The sequence below is a fragment of the Balaenoptera acutorostrata genome, chromosome 15 (genome assembly GCF_949987535.1).
Source record: "Balaenoptera acutorostrata chromosome 15, mBalAcu1.1, whole genome shotgun sequence".
Lineage (NCBI taxonomy): Eukaryota > Metazoa > Chordata > Mammalia > Artiodactyla > Balaenopteridae > Balaenoptera > Balaenoptera acutorostrata.
Genome location: NC_080078.1, coordinates 73,765,452 through 73,787,087, shown reverse-complemented (window position 1 = coordinate 73,787,087; position 21,636 = coordinate 73,765,452). Strand labels below are relative to the sequence as shown.

The 21,636-nt window shown below is 45.7% G+C and overlaps 1 protein-coding gene across 1 annotated transcript in view; it reads left to right on the top strand.

The window, feature by feature from the left end:
• The first annotated feature begins 6,541 nt into the window (after positions 1-6,541).
• The window catches only part of JPH2 (junctophilin 2), a 63,168-nt gene continuing 48,073 nt past the window's right edge, over positions 6,542-21,636 (top strand). The window contains exon 1 of the mRNA XM_057530022.1: positions 6,542-7,402. Coding sequence (XP_057386005.1) covers positions 7,024-7,402 — 379 coding nt within the window. The 5' untranslated portion in view covers positions 6,542-7,023. The remainder of the gene's footprint in view (positions 7,403-21,636) is intronic.

Here is a 21,636-nt window from a genome sequence, read left to right as displayed (position 1 = left end):
TATCTCTTTGTACTGCCCTCCTACCCCAGCAACCCCCAAAGAGAATTTTATACATGCCATATCCAGTATTTAATGGCCAACCAGCCCACAGTTCCCTCCAGAGTTTGGTAAGAAAATCTGTCCTCAGTGTCAGCTGGAGGATGAACCCCTTTCTTTTCCAGGTGGCTCCAAAGTGAATTTTATGTATGCCATGTAACTTAATTCAGACCATCCTAAGCATTCCTATCAAATGTAGTGAAAATTTGTCCAGCCATTTTAACGTGTTAACAGAAAGTTTGTTGCACTTTTATTTCGATTACAAAATAGGTTTTACTCTTTACTAAAGCATCCCACTAAACTGTGGAGTTGATTCATGACAGTGGGGTTTGGGCTTCGTAAATAGGTGATTTGTACTTGGGAGAGGTGGGAAGGGTATGTACTGGAAAAGCCCTGAACTTAAGTAGTGAGAGACCCCAGCTAGTTACTAGTTTAGTATGAATTTGGTAATATCTAGAAGCTCTGGTTGGAGCAAGAGAGCCTTGTCATCACAGTGCTAGAAACTGTAACAGTTTTCTTAATGCTAACAGAAGGAGCACTATTTCAAATAACTGAGGCAGAAGTTCTGAAACTGTTGGGTCTCAGGACTCTTTTACACTTACAAATTTGAGGATCTCAAAGAGCTCTTGTTTATGTGGGTTATATTTATTAGTGTTTACCATATTAGAAATTAAAACTAAAATTTTAAGACTATTACTTCATTTAAAAATAATGAAGAATCCACAAATCCATTTAAGTTAATATAAGTAATATTTTTAATCGGAAAACAACTTTTCCAAAACAAATATTTAGTACGAAGAGTGGCACTGTTTTACATTTTTGCAAATCTCTTTAATGTTGGGCTTAATGGAAAACAGCTATATTCTTATATTTGCTTCTGCAATCTCTTGTGACATCCCATGTCGTATGACCTCTGGAAAACTCTACACTTGTGAGTGAATGAGCATGAAAAAGACCAATGCTGTGTTAATATTATGAAAATAGTTTTGACCGCACAGATCCCCTGATGGAGTGGATTCCCGGACCACACTTTGAGAACCACTAATCCTAGGCTATTAGAGCTTCTGGTTGTAAAACTACCTACCTCCCCAACCCTGACCTCCACAACTAGTGTTTTGCTTCACCTTTTTTACTAGAGAGAAGTGGAGCAAATTGGGCTGAACATGTTACTTGAATTAAAATTGTTCCTAAGTCTCTTAAGTCCTTTTTAGTTTACTTATCAAACCAGTGATCTGGTTATTTACTTAATTCTGTATATTAACAGAACAGTCACCGGAGAATGATGAATCATGCACATTCCTTTTATCCAAGGTTGTTAGGAGGGGTGTCGGGATTGAAAAGGACCAAGTTCCAGTGGCCGAGTAACCTGCTGAAATCCAAACTTGGATGAAAGCTTAGGCATTCCAGATTTGCAGGAAGGAGTTGTAAGCATTTACATCTCAGTCAAAATCTTCCTCAAAACATCAATCTTGAAGCCCTCAATTAACTCTGCTCACACCCAGTTGGGCCAGCTTTAACATGTGTCCCTGATTAGAACATTTGACCTTTTGTGAGTGCAACTTATGGGACCAGTGTTTGTCAAATGCATCCTGGAAAATGGATTCAGATTGTGGCTTGAGGAATTTTTACTCTGATGTTTTGGAAGGTGGCATCCTGACATGTCCCTTTACTTAATAACTCTTCATTGAACATTCATTCAACAAATATTTATCGAGTGCTGACAACACACCAGGCACACTATGCTAGGTGCTGGGACTAGAACAACATCATGTCCTAGTGCAGAAAATGCTACGGAGAGAGAAGGATTAGGAGATAATAAGGGCTGGGGCGGGGGGAGGGGGGCTTGCCATTTTAATTGGGGTGATCAGAGAAGCTTCTGTGAGGAGGTGACATTTGATCAGAGACCTGAAGAAAGTGAGGGAGTGAGCCCTGTGGATGTTTGGGGGAAGAGCATTCCCGGCAGAAGGACAGCAAGGATATCTGTGGCTTGAAGCAGGCGAGGTCCAGAAGTGTGAGTTAGGGGCAGATCGTGGAGGCCCTCGGAGGCCGTTTTAAAGGCTTTGACTCCTGAAGAGATAGGGAGATTTTGAGGGGGTTTGGAGGAGAGGAGAGACATATCAGACTTGTCTTTTAGAAAGAGCACTGGCTGCTCTGTAGACTAAGAGGGGAACCAGGAGAAGGAAGAGAAGGAGGCCGTCAGGAGGCTCCTGCAGTAGGCAGTGGTTTCTAGTGGCTCGGACGCTTGGCAGTGTGGGAGAGAAGACGTATCCTGGGATTATTTTGAAGGTAGAGCTGATGGATATAGAGTGTGAGAGAAGGGTTGGTATTAAGGATGACTCCAAAGGTTTTAATACACTGGGAGCTGGCTGGAGGGGCAGATCTAGGAGGAGACCTTGGGAGTTTGGTTTCGATCTTCTCAAGTCTGAGATGCTCATGAGATATCATGTAGAGATGCTGAGTTGGAGGTTGGTTATGTGACTGAAGATGGAGAGAGGTACAGGGTGGCGATACAAAGTTAGGAGCCATCAGGATGTGGGTGTTAATGAAAGCTCTGCAACTGAAGGAGATCACCTAGGAAGTAAATTTAGATAGTCAGAGGACCAAACTCTGGGCCATTTCCAAGGTATAGAGATCAGGGGAATGAGGAAGAACCAGCAGAAGACTTGAGTGGGAGCAGCCAGTGAGGCAGGAGCAGAACCAAGAGACGAGCCCTAGAAGTCGAATAAAAAAGCATCTTGAGAAGAGAGTGGTCAGTTGCCAAATAATGCGCAGAAGGGACGATGAGGACACCCAGTATGTGCAGGTGCTGGGCACGCAAAGAGGAGCCAGAGTGCCAGGCAGGCACTTAGGAGGTGTTCATGCCCTTTTTTTTTTGGAATCAAGGTAATCTTTGCTTCAAACAGCTCATAGTTTGGGGGAGGAGCCAGTATGTGGGAAGGCACATAACCCATCCAGGTAACTTGTCTGGGAGGTGAGGCTTCTTCAGCTGTCTTTGATGGCTGAGAAGAAACTCAAGTGTATTTCTGTGTGCATTTCTTCTCTCTGTTCTGGATTTTCAGTTCCCTCCTCTCCACCTTCCCTAGGAAGCAGCCGTGCTTGAGAAGTTGAGAAAGAAATAGAGGAAGCAAGTGACTGCCCCCTCCGACCAAAGAACAGAACCATGGAGTGAGAAAAACCCTGTGAAAAAGAGAGAATGGGATAGCTACCTATAAAAACAGTTTAAAATTCGTCCCAAGGCCATTCTCTTTGGTTTGAAGAACTTGGTTTTCCTAAGAAAAATCTGTTGTAATGCACATGTGGCCACAAGGGGTCTCCCTTTCCTTGAAACTCACTGGTTTAAAAGGAGATGCAAAAAAAGGGATGGCTGGTCACATAAGGCCAGTACCAAATTTGGCAAAGAATTTACTTAAACTTTTAAGAAATCAAAGTGTGTCTTTACCAATAACACAGTTTATCAGTTTAAAAAAGGAAAAACCACAGGGTAACGTTGAGTAAACATGTACTGGGAAGAGTAAGGAGGGCTTCAGTGTCAATGTACTTAATATTTAGGGGGTGATTCTTCCCTCTTTGTTGACTATTTTATTAATCATGATGGTTTGAAAAGCAACTTGTCATGTGAGGATAATATTGATATTAGCTAACATTTATTAGGTGTTTAGTCTGTCCTAAGCCTTTTTACAGCGTTAACTCACATAATACTCACCCAGCCATATAAGGTAGATACTATTATCCTTAATACTAAAATCCTTTGAGATAGGTACTTTTACAGATGAAGAATTTGTGGCTTAGAGAAATTAACAATTTGTCCAAGGTCACACAGCTTGTGAGGGGCAGAACTGGGATCTGAACACAAATCTAACTCCACAGCTATCTACCTGACACAGCCGATGGTAAGTAAGTGGATGCATGAATTTGTACATCATTAAGAAACTGTTTCTTAATTTGAAAACATACAGTGGTTCTTTTTTTTTTTTAATGTGTGTCTGTCCAGTTTTCCCAACACTACCTGTTGAAGAGACTGTCTTTTCTCCATTGTGTATTCTTGCCTCTTTTGTCATAGATTAATCGATCATAGGTACGTAGGTGTATTTCTGGGCTCTCTATTCTGTTGCATGGATCTATGTGTCTGTTTTTGTGCCAGTACCACACTGTTTTGATCACTGTAGCTTTGTAGTATAGTCTGAAGTCTGGGAGGGTTATACCTCCAGCTTTGTTCTTTTTCCTCAGGATTGCTTTGGCAATTCAGGCTCTTTTGCAGTTCCACATAAATTTTAGGATTATTTGTTCTAGTTCTGTGAAAAATCTCCTGGATATATTGATAGGGATTGGGCAAGATGACTTTTAAACCCCTCCCCATTTGTGTGTGTGGGTTTTTTTTTTAGTTTTATTTATTTATTTATTTTTATACAGCAGGTTCTTATTAGTTATCTATTTTATACATATTAGTGTATATATGTCAATCCCAATCTCCCAATTCATCCCACCACCCCCCACTCCCCCCACAGTGGTTCTTAACCAGGGATGAGAGTCAGATTCGTCTGAGGAGCTTTTAAAAAGAATGCAAGTGCCCAAGCCTTCTCCCAGGATAATCTAATTCAGTAGGTTGGAGATGGGGTGGGACTCCAGAATCTGTTCATGTTTTTAAGTTCTGCAGGTGATTCTTACGTGTACCCACCCTTGGTAGAGAACCACCGTAGGGAGCTGTATGGATGAACAGTGGCTACACTTATGCAGGCGGAACAGCTCGCTAGAACACAGTAGCCACTAGCCTTAGAACAGGATTATGGTGATTTGTCTGGCATTTAACTACAAAGGGTATTGAACTCCCTCTGGCTTCCAGTTTGAGATGCTCTTTCCTCTCCCCTGGAGAGCAGAGCTGGAAAGAAACGTGTGATTTTCCAAAGACCCATCAGAAGTGGCAACAGCAGAACTCTCTGGGGGCAGCATTGAGGTGCTCTCAGCTGTGAATTGTGCAAGCAGGCTGTCGGTCAACCTGCAGGAGGAGTGAGTCAAAACCCAGATGATAGTCTTTACTGCTTTTTGCTGCATGTCAGCTTGGCAAAGAACCAGCAGTACAGAGCTCTGAGGCTGGGTGTTTCTACCTGGGGGTGAAATGTGGGCAGAGAAGGGCTCTTTTAGACAGAGGGTTGTGAACAAGGAAGGAACCAAGTGGTAAGAACCAGGATCAGCTGGGGTGAAGGGAGAGAGGCTTTTCTATCCATTCCTTAAACAAGAACACATCTACTGCAGCGACTTTTAAGTGGCCTAAGTCATCATGGGATTTGGAGTATGACAGATTAGTCTGAAGTCAGATAATAATAGTTGAATGTTCTCAAGTCACTTCTGTGCCTGCTTTTTTGGTGATTTCTATCCTCCTCCTCCCCCGTCTCACACACACACATACACACATACACACAGCTTCCTGTGCTTGGTGGCTCCTACCTTTCCCAGAATTACTCTGTGTTCCTGGTAACCCGGGGCTCAGTTGGAATTTCCAGTCTTTAGCCTTGGCCACCGCCTCTCATCGTGGAGATTTATTTGTCCCTTTCACTGGATTTTGGTGGGAACCTGAGCGCTGGTCAGTCCCTTTGCTCTTGACCCTGCCCCAAGAGCTTTCTGAAGTCTGGCCTCCCAGGCTCTTAGGACAACACAGCAGAAGAGAGCTTGGAAAGGGAATTAAAAAAAAAAAAAAAAATCGCAATCATTGAGTACTTCTGAGACGACCTCATTCCAATACAACCAGCAACACTGTGTCTCAGAACTAGAGAGAGGAGGGCAGTCTCCCTGCCCGTCAGAAGAGAGAAAGGGAGTGATCCGTGACCCGTGCTTCTTGCACTGTGTTCTTTCCGGGGTTTTCCCAGGGTTGCGGGGAGGGGAGGGAATTTGGGGTTGTGCTAGACTCAGATTCGCTTTATCTTTCCCAACGCTGTCTCCAGAACCTCACCTCTCTTCCTGAGTTCCCTCCTCCACTCTCAAAAGCATATGTGAACCCATGCCCCGTTCCTTTCTCTTTAGGTCACCAGATTCCTTTATGGGGTTGGCAGTGGTGCTATAATAAATAGCCCCAGGTCCTGCGGGGGCATGTGAGTGGTGCTGGGGCTGAGATTTGCTAACTTCTACGCTCTGGGGGATTCTAAGTGCTCCAGGACCGGTGTTCTGCTGGTCTTCCTCTCCTCTCCCTGCCTGCAGACTTGGGACCAGGAAGGTGGAAGGGAGCTCTTACCCAAGAGAAGAAAAGCCACCAAATCTCCCCAGCTGCCCACGCTTAGTTCTCAGCTTCCCTTCCTCATCCCTCCAACCACTCCCTGAGTTTGAAGCTCTAGCCCAGTTTGAAATACCCCTCCCGCTTTGAAGGAGGCTGGGCCGGCCAGGGGGTTATTTTGGGAGCAGCTTCTAAGATCCAATGGCCTTGTTAGGGCAACACTGACCTTTCCATCCCAGGAGGAGGGCAGGATTGGAGAGGGGCGGGGCAAGGGTGGGGGAATCACAGCCCTGCACACCCACCGGGGCTGGAGGAGAAGGGGGCCAGCGGGCTGCAGGAATTCAGCCTCGGGCTGGGGGTTGTCACCGAGGGGGAATTTCTCCTCTTTGAAAACGGACTGGGGACCCCTCCACCCAACCCCTTTCACTGCATTTCTTAAAGGGATCACACCGTTTTTCCTTTGACTCCATGGAAGCCAGGTTTGGGACACTCCGTGGACACTTTGAACCTCTCCTTCCCACTTCCTTCCCAGCTGGCAGCCTTCCTCTGGCTGAGTGAGTGGGGGCCTCCCAGGCATGGCACTGACCAGCCGACCCAGTGCTGACTTGGCTCCTGGGTTCCTTCAGCCTCGGGTGGCATCTTGCTTACCCCCTCCAGGGGCGCAGTGAGTCCGGGGGTGGGGGGGGCAGCCCTGAGCTGCTTGGAGAGAGTCACTGGCAGCACCACCCCCATTGCCCTCTCCCCCGAAGCTGGAGGACGGTGAGGTGGTCAGGGGCTACGATGAGATGAGCGGGGGCCGCTTTGACTTTGATGATGGCGGGGCGTACTGCGGGGGCTGGGAGGGGGGAAAGGCCCACGGGCACGGACTGTGCACGGGCCCCAAGGGCCAGGGCGAATACTCGGGCTCCTGGAACTTTGGCTTTGAAGTGGCGGGTGTCTATACCTGGCCCAGCGGAAACACCTTCGAGGGATACTGGAGCCAGGGCAAGCGGCATGGGCTGGGCATAGAGACCAAGGGACGCTGGCTGTACAAGGGCGAGTGGACGCACGGCTTCAAGGGACGCTACGGAACCCGGCAGAGCAGCAGCAGCGGTGCCAAGTATGAGGGCACTTGGAACAATGGCCTGCAGGACGGCTATGGCACGGAGACCTATGCGGATGGAGGTGAGCCCAGCCTGGGGCCTGCGGACCAGGGGGAGGGGCCAGGCAGGGTGAGGAAGATGGGTGGAGGGTGGGAAGATCCAGGGGCAGGACAGCACCAAATCAGAGGTGCCAGGATGTTATCTGCTGTGTGGCTTTGGGCAAGCGGCTCCGCCTCTGTCTGCATCCATTTCCTTGTTAGTAAAGTGGGGTCAATGACGGAGCTATTGAGAGGATTGGCAGAAGTGCTTCTAATACAAGGCCTGCCATAGAAATACACATTCAGTAAGACACTACTGCTACTGTTGCATGCTAGGTGTACCATCAGATGTGGAATATGCTCCAGAAGAATTGGTGTCTAATGTCAACTTTGCCATGAAAATTATTTTCAATCTAAAAATCATGAAGTGTTCATTCGTTCATTCATCCATCCATCCCCCCACCCACTCACCCATCCACCCATCCATCCATCCACATATCCATTCATCCATCTATCCACCCACTCATCCATTCGTCCATCCATCCACCCATTTATCTGTTCTTCCAACCATTCATCTATCTATCCATCCATCCATCCACCCATTCATCCATCCACATATCCATTCATCCATCCATCCACCCAGTCATCCATCCATCCATCCATCCATTTATCTGTTCTTCCAATCATTCATCCATCCACCCAGTCATCCATCCATCCATCCATCCATTTATCTGTTCTTCCCATCATTCATCCATCCACCCATTTGTCCATCCACCCATCCATCCAAGCATCCTTTCGTTCAGTGCATATTCCTGTAGTACCACCTATTCACCAGGCACGGTAAAAAGGGTTCGATATAAAGAGGAACAAGATACATCCTATGGGTTCAAAGACAGGCTTGTGGACAAACAATTATACACAAGTATTCACAGAGTGCTGTGGCAGAAAAGAGAAGTTAGATTTGAGGATGTCGGGATGCTTTCGAGGAGGTGACATCTGAACTGAACCTTGATGGGAAAATTACGTTTGAGAGGCAGATAGAGAATGGCCTCAGGTGCAGGATGCGCTCCTGACTGGGCTACCGACTGGTGAACATCTGGCGAGGGCCCGCCCTCGAATGCATCTGGACGTTAACAGGTTGTGTCCCCGGAGTTTCTGTGGCACCATGGCGGCCACGCAGCCCTGGCTGGAATTGAACAAAATCTGGCTCCACGTTTCCTAATTTGGTGACCTTGAGCCGTTTGCGGAACCTCTGCAATTCAGTGCAATTAAGTTCACCAGATGTTTATGCCGGACACTACACTACACACTGGGGACAAGCAGAGAGCAAGCTTCAGATTCTCCAATTACCAAATGGAGATAACCCTTGCGTGCTTGCTGGGCATCAGTTACCCATGCAAAGTGGTGCAAGTATGCATGTGCTGAAAGTTCCTTCCTTCTTTCCCCTCCCCAAACCACGGTGTGTGTGTGTGTGTTGGGGGCCTGGATGTGAGTCGCAGGGACACACATTTCTGGGAAACTAGAGGCCGATGTCCCAATATGTCTAAAATGGGGGAAACCCATTCATTCATTCATGGATCACCAACTATGTGTCAGGCACCCTCCCACAGCGAGTCCTAGGGGCCGGGGCAGTGAGCAATCAAAGTCCTCAGGGACTTCCCTGTCTAGTGAAGAAGACAGAAATAAACTGGAAAACAAACATATATGCAATTTCCAGAAGTTACTAGTGTTATGAAAAAAAATAGCAGAGAAGGAAGAGGGTGATATTTTTGGATGGGGGGTTCCTGAGAAATAAGGTGGAGAGGACTAGCGAGGGAGGGGAGACCCCAGGCAGAGGGCATGGCGGCTGCAAAGGCTCTGAGGCAGAACTGGGCTCGGCATGCGTGAGGAGCAGCAAGAACACCAGAGCGGCGCGATCCGCATGAATGAGGGGAACAGGCCGGGCTGCTGGGGCTGCCGCTGGGGTTGCAGGCATGGGCCAGGTCACACAGACTTGCAGGGCCTTGGGTTTTAGCCTACGTGTGTCCAGGAGCCTAGGAAGGTGTGTCATCGGAAGGCCTGCCTCCCTGGTTTGTCAGAAGCCCAGACTCTCCTCCCGAATGAGACAGCCCCACATCCAGGGGGCCTGGAAACCTCACAGATCCTCTCCCACGAGTGCAGCCCTCCAAAATTAGATGTGGCCACTGCTTCGGAAAATCTCTTTAATCAACCTGTCATCAGTTCTCCCAGGGGTTGCTAAGGACCTGCCCTTTGCCCCATCCTGGACAGTGTTGAGGGGAATGTGGACAAATAAGCTCCTGTGATTAGGTACCATTGGGAGTCAGGCAACCCTGGATTATTACCCTCCCCCTATCATATTATTTCATCTCTTGGAGCTTTAGTTTCCTCATCCCTAAAATGGATTTATACTAATCTCTCCTAAGATTTCTCATGCGATAAATGTGTAGTTGCCATTATTACTATTAACTGTCATCAATTCCTTCAATAAATATCTACTGAGTGATTATTAGGAAGCCAGTGCTACACTACACTGGGTGGGTGGTGAGGAGAGTGTAGAAATGAACAGGATGGGAAAGGTCCCTGCCTTCCAGAGAATCTGAGAAGAAATTGTGTTGGGTGCCAAGCAGGGATGTGCCAGGCACTAAGGGAGCAAGAAGCAGGCAGCTAACCAGACTGAGGCAATCAGGGAGGCTTCCTGGAATAAGTGGCAAGTGGAGCTCTGAAGTACCAGAGTGAAGCAGGTGACAAGGGTGGAGGACGCGTGCTCCAGGTGGAGAGAACAGTGTACAAAGACTCTGAGGTCCAAAGCTTGCCATCCAGCGGATATCCAACTGAAACTTTCATCTTATCCCCAGTTGTGAGAAGTACTGAGCTAAGCGATAACAGGTCCCCTTTCCTCCACTCCCTACCTCACCTTGCAGTCCAATGTTACAGGTGTCTGCCTGCTCCAAACCAGAGAAAAGAGTAGATTTCCAAACTGGAGGTGTTGACTCATTGGCAAAATCAATTTATTGGGTCATGACCTGCATTTTAAAAAATGAAAGAATGGAATAGAACAGAATAGAGTAGAAAATATCAAAGTGTTTCATAGAGAATGAGATAAAGTATTGTTTCCTGAAATGTTTGTTCAGTTGGAGATATATGGATATATATACATATGTGGATATATGTATATATATTGTGTGTGTATTAAAACGTCTGTGTTTCTACATTGATGACTACTGTCTACTAATAACTCCGCACAAAGTACTTAATCAAGAATAAAAGATGGCCCTTTAAATTAAATTCAACAATATAGAAAATTCGCACATTATTATGTTTATGATTTCATGGTAGATTAATAAATTATTCATCATGGGCAAAAATAAAATGTGTTTATGTGTGTGTCATGATTCAAACATATATATTTTTTACTGCAGGTCACGGTCAAAAAAGTATGAATATCACTGTTCTAAAGTGACTTGACCTGGCATCTTCATGGAAGCCCCTGCCACTCCTAAATCCACAGACCTTCTCTCTTCCCCATGCTTGTTGCTTTGGCTGGAAGTTAAGCTCCAATTCTTTGGTGGGAAGGGTAAGGTGGTCAAGGCAAAGGAGCTCCAGCCTCCCAAACTCTGCCCTAAGCCTCCTGACACCCCTCCCCCGCCTATAGCCCCACAATCCTCCCCTGGCCATATATAGCAAAGCTAAAAATAGCTGCTGACTTAAAAGCCCAAAGCCAGCAGACACCCGGTCCTTAAGTAGTAACGTGCTGCCTGGCGGTTTCCACCCCAGAGACCCACAGACTCCAGGACTAGATGGGCCACGAGTGATCTTTGCTTTCCTCGGATCTTGACCTGGGCCTGAGCCTTGGCCTCAGAGGCCCATAAATGGCCTGTAACTACAGGCAAGATGTGTGCATATGTGCGTGAACTATCTGTGTTTTTCTGGGAGGTATTTCCTCAAAGAGCCATCAGATTCTCCAAGTAATCTGGTGCTCAGATAAATTCCAGAACCATGGGTCTAGTTCAATAATCCCCTCCCCAAAATGTGCAGTAGGAAAAACCAAGCCCAAGGTTGCCTTTTTTTCATAAAGTTAATAATAATAATAGTTAAGATTTTTGGAGTAGGAACGATGTGTCAGGTGCTGATCTTGGTACGTGGCATGTGTTGTGTTATTTAAACCTTCACAATAACCTTACGGAGAAGTACTATTATTACCCCACTTTTATAGAAGAGGAAACTGAGGCAGATAGTAAGTATTCTCTCATGGCCCTCTAGCTGATAAGGGGCAGAGATGGAATTTGATCGTTGTAAGCGATAATTAAATATTTTATACATATTATGAATCAGTATTTTAATAAATGACAGACAACTATACAAAATAATCAGGACTGGCTACATAATTTGGGGGACACAGTGCAAAATGAAAATGTGGGCCCCTTCTTCAAAATCAGTAAGAATTTCAAGATGGTGACAAGAGAGCATTAAGCCAAGTTCAGGACCCTTCTGAGCAGAGTCCTGTGTGACTACACCGGTTAAACGCCCATGAAGCTGGCCGTGACGGTAGTAACAATGGTCTTGACCATTTGTTGAGTCTTTACTAGTTTTTATCAGGCTCTGTGACAATAGTAATAACTGTCTCTACCATTTACGGAGTCTTTACTAGTCTTTCTCTCTCAGGCTCTGTGCTAAGAATCATACATTCATTATATTAATGAGGTTTGTTTTTTATTTTTCCTTAACATAATTTTTTATATATATTTTTTATTAGTTGTCTATTTTATACATATTAGTGTATACATGTCAATCCCAATCTCCCAGTTCATCCCACCACCACCCCACCCTCCCACCCCTGCTTTCCCCCCCTTGATGTCCATAGGTTTGTTCTCTACATCTGTGTCTCTATTTCTGCCCTGCAAACCGGTTCATCTGTACCATTTTTCTAGGTTCCACATATATGCATTAATATATGATATTTGGTTTTCTCTTTCTGACTTACTTCACTCTGTATGACAGTCTCTAGGTCCATCCACGTCTCTACAAATGACCCAATTTCGTTCCTTTTTATGGCTGAGTAATATTCCATTGTATATATGTACCACATCTTCTTTATCCATTCGTCTGTCGATGGGCATTCAGGTTGCTTCCATGACCTGGCTATTGTAAACAGTGCTGCAATGAACATTGGGGTGCATGTGTCTTTTTGAATTATGGTTTTCTCTGGGTATATGCCCAGTAGTGGGTCTTTATAAAAAATATTTATTGGGGTATAGTTGATTTATAATGTTGTGTTAGTTTTAGGTGTACAGCAAAGTGAATCAGTTGTACATATACATATATCCACCCTTTTTTTAAAGATTCCTTTCCCATATAGTCCATTACAGACTATACATAATCTGTAATACAGAGTATTGAGTAGAGTTCCCTGTGCTTTACAGCAGGTTCTTATTAGTTATCTATTTTATATACAGTAGTGTGTATATGTCAATCCCAGTCTCCCAATTTATTATTGAGGCTTCTTAACAACTATCTCATCTACTACACTAGCGGCTTTCAAATTTTTATGACTACAACCCACTTTAAGATATGTATTTCCCATTGTAATTCTATGCACACACACACACAAACATAAAACTGAAGCAAGTCATCATGAAACAATATTTCTCTTCCTATATGCTGTACTTGCTATTTTCTCTTTTATGAGATATTATTGATAGAATTATTGTTCTCTCTTGTTGAGAGAATTAAATGATGCACTGATGTACATAAAATACTTAGAACAGTGTTAGGCATGTGGTTAGTGCTCTTATTATTATTATTATATACTGAAAAAATGATATTTTTATGTTTAAGTATGAGACCTGGATCAAAAACGCAACCTTCTATGCTCTGGATACAGATTTCTTTGTCCTTCCCAAAGCTGATGACTTAAGCTCATTTTAGCCCAATTGACTCTGAACATGGGAGCTAAATGAATTTGCCAGGCTAGAGGCCTGAGTAATACCTGATGTCACATTATCTGGGCCTGTGATATGTGTTCCTTGAAGCAACTTAACCTCCATATTTCTTTACATATTTGTTCCGCAAAGGAATATCGTTTCTATCGATCTATGTGTCTATCTTTGTGCCAATATCACACTGCCTTGGTTAGTGGAGCTTTAAAACAAGTTTTTAAATCAGAGTAAATCCTCCAACTTTGCTCTCCTTGTTCAAGACCGTTTGGGTTATTCTAGATAATTTCCATTTCTATATATATGATAAAATCAGGTTGTCAATTTCTACTAAAAAAGCCTGATGGAAATTTGATTAAAAATGCATTTGATGGATTATGCTGAAGTACATTCAGCACAACTTCACAATTAAGATAAGCATAAGAACCAAAGGCAATTTGTAAAGAAGTGACTGTATTATCTCTTCACTAGAGAATTTAAGAGACCCATCCATAAAGGTCTATGGAAACTGTCTTGTTGCTTTTTAAATTCTATTTTTCCATTTTCTTGGATCCTAGTTAGTTTTCTAACAACTTGCTGCATTGTTCATACTGATGCATTCATTACATTAATTTATTGTGTGATTATGAGTAAAATAATTACAGAAAAAATGCATTTGATCTACACATCAATTTGGAGAGAATGGACATCTGAACAGCAGTGAGCCTTCCAATCATGGACATGGTATATATCCCTATTTATTTAGGTCTTCTTTAATTATGTTTGGCAAAGTTTTAGAGTTTTCAATGTCTTGGACTTTTTGGGGGGGGGGTAAAATTAACAAGTATTTTACTTTTTTATGATATTATAAATGGCATTTTAAATTTCATTGTTCCAATTGTTCACTGCTTTTTCAATCCTTTCACCTTGCTAAATTAATTTCTTAGTTTTGGTGGGATTTTTTTGGGGAGGGTTTGTTTTTCAGATTTAAAAAGAATGACTTTTAATTTAGAATTTCTTGATTGCTATTAAAACTCAAGTGTAGAAGTCCTAAGAGAATCTGATGGAACTAAAGGAAGCACGTGTTACTTAAACACTTGGGGCTTAGAGTAGCCAGATCTGGGTCCAAATCCCAGTGGGGCCACTTCTTAATTCTACAAACATAAGCATATCATGTGAGCTCTTTCACCTTCCATTTCCTTTTTTCCATTAGGGATGTCAAAATCTCCCTCAAAATGTGATTGAAACAATGAAATGAGATAATACATAAAAAGGACTTAGCAGGATGCCTGGCACAGAGGAAATGCTGAAACGTATATTCTCTTTTCTGTGTTTCTTTCACATTCCAAAGGGCGAACTAATTCAGGATGGCCTGAACCACAGCTGCCTCCGTTTGGGGAAGAATATTTCAATACAAAACCTAGCTTTTGATTTTGGAGCACTTAATAAGCCAAGACGTTGCATAATTCTGCCTTGGGTCCTGCCAGTGTAGATGGAACCCAAGTCAGGCATGATTCCATTTCGAATGTAGAATCAGCATAATTTAACCTCATCTTGAAAATCTCATGTCCCAGTTCACAGCCAGGGGTCAGCATGACAGTTGTCTGGGCTGCTGTCACAGCAGCTTCTTGGCATTTATCCGGGACTCCAGGGGAGCAGAATGGACCCTCAGTAAGACAGGGAAGTGGATGTCACTAGTTCTCCTCTCTGCAGCCTTGTTTTCTGGGATGCATGTGTCCAGTTGGCCAAATCTCCCCAGACGTACCCCTGTCCAAGGCCAGGCCCTTGGCATTCATCGAGCTGGCTTGCTTCCAGGGCCTGCTAATTTCATGTCCCAAGCAGCTGTTGCCTGGACCAGCCCTGGCTGCCACACCTTTGTGAGGAATGTCCAGTCTCATTTTCTAAGGGCCCTGGTTGAGGGCGGGGTGTGGGGTGAGGGAGACAGGCTTGCTTCCTGCCATAGACCAGAGGGTCGCCCCTGTTCTCTCCTTTCTTTTCCCAAGCCAGAGCCACAGAGTAGGTGGGCTTTGGGTCTGGTCAAGACCAAGGCCCCTACTTACTCCTGCATAACTGGGAGTCGACTGACCCAGACCCACCTGCCAGAATCCATAGGGCGATCCAGGGGCAGTGGGAACTCCAGAAGCCTCTCCCCCTAGGCGAGTAGTGAGTACCTTGTGCCTGGAGGTATTCAAGCATGTGCTGCTGACCATTGTTTGAACCGTGTAGAATGGGGGCCACACCCTGAGGCCTGAGGGTGGGCCGCAACCTGCAGGAAATGCTCTGTGTGGCACGCACAATGTTTTTCTTACTTTTATTTTTAATTAAATTTGAATCCTTTGTGAATACCATCTTCACAAAGTGATCCAATTTCACATCATTGATGACAGGACAACCAGACAATAGGGGCCTTTGTTGGGATGTATAGAGAAGGACACAACATCCCCTATATAATATTCCTGCCGGGAAGGTGTGGATACAGGGTAGTTCACGCAGGGCCTGGTAGGCCATTGTAAGAATCTGGCTTTTACCCTGAGGAAAATGCGGGCTATAAAAGTGACATGCTCTGACTTTGTTTAAAGGGATTCCTTTGGCCACTGTGTTCAGAGACGGTTTGGGGGCAAGGATGTGGTGCGGAAAGATAGAAGCAGGGAGATCAATTAGTGTGTCTATTGCAGTGACACAGCTGAGACGTGACGATGGTTTGGACCTCCAACCTGGATCAGCACAGGTGGGGAGAAGTGGTTGAACTCTGGGTCTATTTTGAACCTGGAGCCGAAAGATTGGGCTGATAGATTGCATAGGGGGAGTGAGAGAAAGAGGAGTCAAGGAAGGTTCCAAGGCTTTGGCCTGAGCCACAAAGGATGGCGTTGCCCTGAGCTAAGATGGGATGAGGGTTTGAAGAGGGAAGGTCAGGAGCTCGGTGCTGTATACTGAGAGTCAGCAAAGCCCGTTAAACATGGCATATGGGCGTGAGGGTGTGGGCGGACGTGCACACAGACAGGGAGCCCTGAGCAACCAGTGGGGGGTCTGAGCCCAGGCCGTCTCCCCTTGATCCCTTTCCTCCCCCACACTCAACTATTTCTGGCTTCCAAGGCCCTCAGCGTTGCTGAGCTGACCCAGGGCCTGGCAAAGATGCTTTCCCCCAGGCCCCAGGATTGTCAGCATCCGGTCAGTGTCACCTGATTAATCCCCCGTTGGTGATCCTGGGAAACCAGAGACAGTGGAGCTTTGATAGGAGGTAGCATTTCGGGGCCACGGGAAGAGACTTCAGGACCACCTCGCAGGCGAGCCAGAGAGCAAGGCCTTGGGATTGTTACAGGAAAAACGGAATACCGTCTATATGCTCACCCAAAGGGACTGTTCAATTAATTCATAAGACCATGCCAGGAAGTACGAAAACCACTCAAAAGACAGAGGCAGAACTATGCCTCAATAAAAAAAAAAAAAAAGTTTAAAAAGAGAGAGAGAGAGAAAAAAGACAGAGACAGGGACTTCCCTGGTGGTCCAGTGGTTAAGACTCTGAGCTTCCACTGCAGGGGGAGTGGGTTCAAGACCTGGTCGGGGAACTAAGATTCCTGTATGCTGCACGGAGCATCCGGGGGAGGGGGGGAAGGACAGAGACAGACCCACCTATACTCGTATGGAAAGGAATCTAAGGCATTTTAAGCAAACAAGAGCCGCTAGACAAATATTTATTGAGGGGGAGAGTGTTAGGGTGGGGAGCAGCTAATCTTTTAGTTCACTTGTGATATATATAGGCTTGTAAATAAGTAGAAAAAGTCCTGGAAGGACTGAAATTGTTAACAGTGATTACCTCTGGGGAGACAATACAAGAGTTTTTTATTTTAAATACTCCTCTGTTGTTTGAATTTTATGCAATGGGCATGTGCAACTTTGTAAGTTTTTCAGAAGTGCTCTCCCCCCAACACATAAACCTTTATATGCTGACATGCTAAGAAGCCTTCAGGGTACAAAGAGAGTTTGGGGGCTCTAAGCAGAGTCCCCCAGAATCTAGGCTCAGATCCCAAATGAGTTCCCTTCATTCTGCCCCACTCTGGGGTATTCAGCTCTTCAAGGCAAAGCAGGATTGAAAGGGCAAGCAAGGCAGGTGATCTGTTCTTTAGTCCCAGCTGAGCTACTGCCTGGCTGTGTGGCTTTGGGTGGGTCCCTGTACCACTCTGTGCCTAAGCTTCCTACCCTGTATAATGAGGGGCTGAACCACACTTACTCCTGGAGGTAAGTCGATTTCTCTCACACGCAACATCAGCTACTTACTTGACTGTGGCTGCCCGGAGAGGCGGTGAGGGGAGACTGCTCCGCCTTATTAGGATTCAGCATCGTGATCGATTAACAATGTCTGTTGTGGACACAGGATGGGGAAGAGGTAGCCCATGTGACAGATGACTTGTTGCCTTGGACTAGATGGTCTTCAAGGTCCATTCCAGCTGTGCCTTTCTTGGGATTGAAATATTCTCACTTACCCCCGAGTTGAGGTTGTCTGTGACCCTGTTGTGCATGTGTGGATATCAGGAACGCGACAGTCTGTATTAGCTACCGGGCGCTGGCATCAGCTCCTACTGGTGCGTGACAGCCCATTGTTAAGTTTTCAGGAATTTTGCAAGCTGGCTGTTCGACCGCTGGTAGCTTGACTGGCCAGGGTGGGAATATTTAGATGATGGAAATTGGCCGACGCGATGAATCAGGGTTGTTTGTTTTTCCAAAGAGCTGTCTTACCAGCATACCAGGAACGATGTGCTAATATGAAATGCCCTTCTCTCCTTCCCACCCAAATTTAAGGCAACCAACCCTCCCGGTTTGCCTGGGAACTGTCCTGGTTTTAGTACTGAAAGTATTAAAGTTTCTCGGGAAACCCCTCAATCTCAGGCAAACAGGGATAACTGGTCACCCTGCAATCCTTTCCCAAGAAGTGAAGGGAGCCAACACTTATTGAGAGTCTGAGGTCTCTGCTAGATAACTCACATGACACTCACAGCAACCCTGCAAGGAAAATTGCTTTGCTTCTGAGCAGAGATAGACTCAAAAAGAACTTGTCCAAGGCCATGTACTCATGTACTCATCTGACAGTATCTGCTGGATGCCTTCTCTGGGCCAGTCATCACATTGAGGGCTGGAGATGCTGTGGTGAGCAAGGCAGTCCTGGTCCCTGCCCTCAGGAGCGTGCATTCTAACAGCAGAGACCAGCATTGGACAGTTATTTAATTACAACCTGGGATAAATAATTTGAAGGGCAAGTAGAAGGGTTTATGAGCTGATAATGGGTGAACCTAGTCTGGTCAGGTAATCAGAGAAGGCTTCCTTGAGGAAGTGATCTTAGCCTTGAGGCTGAGATCTAAAGGATGGGTGATGGGAGGACCACACGGTACCAGACAAAAGGAATATTGAGTGCAAAGGCTTGGAGGTGGGAACGGAGCATGCTGTGTTCAAGAAAAGGTGGGAGCACAGAGACTGAGAGAGAGAGTGGGATACATGAGGCTGGAGGGTTGGCAGAGCCCAAGCCAAGAGGGCTTCGTGGGTCACAACGAGGAGTTTGAATTTCATCCTTACAGCAGATGCTGTGGGACACCCTCAGACTCCCCGCAGGAGCCGGGTCCTCTTTTCCCCAGCTGCCGGGAGTCTGGGCTGCTGATGGCTCATAGCTGGCCATTGCCCTCTGTCAAAAGGAGGTGCCTCCCTCTGGGGGTAACCCATAGTTAAGGACTAGTTGATACAGGCGTACAAAGACCCAGCCTCCTTGCTTCGATTTTGGACAACTCTGAAGGGCCATACCAGCTCCAGAGATCCCCATGGGATCCAGTGAGGCTTTAGCTGCAACTGTTCAACTTCTTCCACTTATTGAAGACTGCTTCCTTCCTTATGGCTGTTTGTCCCGAGAGCCCTCCCCCCAAAATCACCCACATGCAAGCTCAGTCTCAGAATATGTTTCCTAGGGGACAATCCTCCCTCAAGGTACTGGGAAGCCGTCACAAAGTTTTAAGTGGGGGTAACCTGATCACATCTGCATCTTACAAAGGAGATGACTCTGGCGGCAGCGAAGGGTGGATTGAAGTGGGTATCTGGGGAGGCAAAGACCAGGGCAGATGCTACTGTAGTCAACCAGGGACCATTGGCACAGCCCTGCACTAGATGTACAGGGTGGAGATAAAGGGAAGTGGGGAGAGATTAAAGAGATATTCAGAGTCAGGTGTGTTTCCAAAGCCCAAGCAACTTCCATTATTCTTTGTTGCTCCCAAAGATGCCTCAGGTTTGACTTGCTCTCTCTGGGACACAGGATCCATTGTCTTCATCAAGGTGGGATGGGTCCCCTATAGTCAAGAGCATCTATGTGGCTGTCCATGGCATGGGCATGTGTGTTCACCACGATGTGCATTCCTGGTTTACCTCATCTGATTTAGGGTGCCTGGACAAGAGCCATGACCCTTGGACTCTCCTGGTGCTCACTCCCCTACCTGCCATGCTCTATCTTAAACCCTGTCTGAAATCTGTTGATGACGCTTCCACGGTCCTGCCCAAAGATCTTGAACTAACTTCTAAGACTACATGAGAGGACCTGGAGAAGGATCAGAGATGACTATTGGACAAAATAGACAATATATAGACAAGATAGCAGCCATAGGTGGTAAGAAGTGATGAGAGTTTGGAGGAAGGAAGGTGGCCTGGGTAGGTTTCTGAAGGAGGTGGCTTTGAAAGTAGGCTTTGGGGGATTTGGGAAGGAAAACTGAGACGGTGAGCTGGGACCAGGTCATGAAGACCCTGAACTGTCAAGTAAGGACTTCCATGGGCAGTGGGGAGCCCCGGAGAGAAGCTACTCCTGATTCCTTTCTCTCCATCTCTGTTCAGTCCCCTAGGGACACTGACAGTTGGACCTCAAACAGTTTCCTAGAAATAGGCAGGTGTCACTGGCCAGAGGGGATGGGGTTCTCAGTATTCATTCTGTATTTGGAGGCAGAATCCATGGTCTGACCCACAGGTCTCTTCTCTGTCTCCCCTTGGGTTTCTGAAACGGTCATGCTTTCTTCCGAGCTGAGGTTTGGGTGAGGGTTTCTGAACCTTTCACTTGTAAGGGGTATTCTGAGGTTCTTAGAGGTACAGAGGAGAAAGCACTGGTCAGGATGCTTGGCTGTGATCACCAACAACTGCTACACTGGTGTGATCATGAGCAAGTTATTTACATTTTTAGTTTCAGTTTTTCCCACTGTAAAATCAGAATGCTAATACTCAAGTAACAGAAAACCCTAACTCCAGATGACCTAAACTAGCCCTTTCCAACAAAAATATAACATGGGCTCCCAACGTAATTTAAAATTTACCAGTAGCCACATTTAGAAAGGTGAAATGAATTTTAATCACATCTTTTATTTAACCCATTACCCAAAATATTATAATTTCCACATGTAATCAATATGTAATCATTAGTGAGATATTTTACATTCTTTTTTGTACTAAATCTTTTTTTTTTAATTTTTATTTATTTATTTATTTATTTATTGGCTGCACTGGGTCTTCGTTGCTGTGCACTGGCTTTCCTAGTTGCGGTGAGCAGGGGCTGCTCTTCATTGAGGTGCGCGGGCTTCTCATTGCAGTGGCTTCTCTTGTTGCGGAGCACGGGCTCTAGAGCACAGGCTCAGTAGTTGTGGCACATGGGCTTAGTTGCTCTGCGGCTTGTGGGATCTTCCCAGACCAGGGCTCAAACCTGTGTTGCCTGCATTGGGAGGCGGATTCTTAACCACTGAGCCACCAGGGAAGTCCCTGTACTAAAACTTTTAAATTCAGTGCTCAATAACCACATGCATCTAATAGCTACCATATTGGACAGCACAGACCTTGTTTAATAAGGATATTTCTAATCACACATAAACAAGAATCCAGAGGTAGGGAAGTCTCAGGACTGGTTAATTTGGAGGCACAACAGCATCAGCAAGAACCCAGGTTCCTGCTGCCTTTTTGCTCTGCCATCCACAGAGTGTCAATTTTGTTCTCAGCTAGTTCCCCTCATGGCCCCAATATGGCTGCCACAGCTCCAGGAGTCATGTCCACATGCAACAACATACAGCAGAAAAAGAGGGTATGTTTCTCCACAAGTATCTCTTGAGAAGAACTAAGAACTCTTTCTTGTCTCCCTTGCCCCACACTTTTGCTGACTTACCTCAGGTCTCAATGCCAGAGTTCATCACATGTTCATATGCTCATGTCTAATCCAATCACTGGCAAGGTGGATAGACTTGAATGCCTGGCTTTTTTTTTTGGCTGTGCCTTGCAGCTTGCAGGATCTTAGTTCCCCTACCAGGGACTGAACCCGGGCCCTGGCAGTGAAAGCACCAAGTCCTAACCACTGGACCACCAGGGAA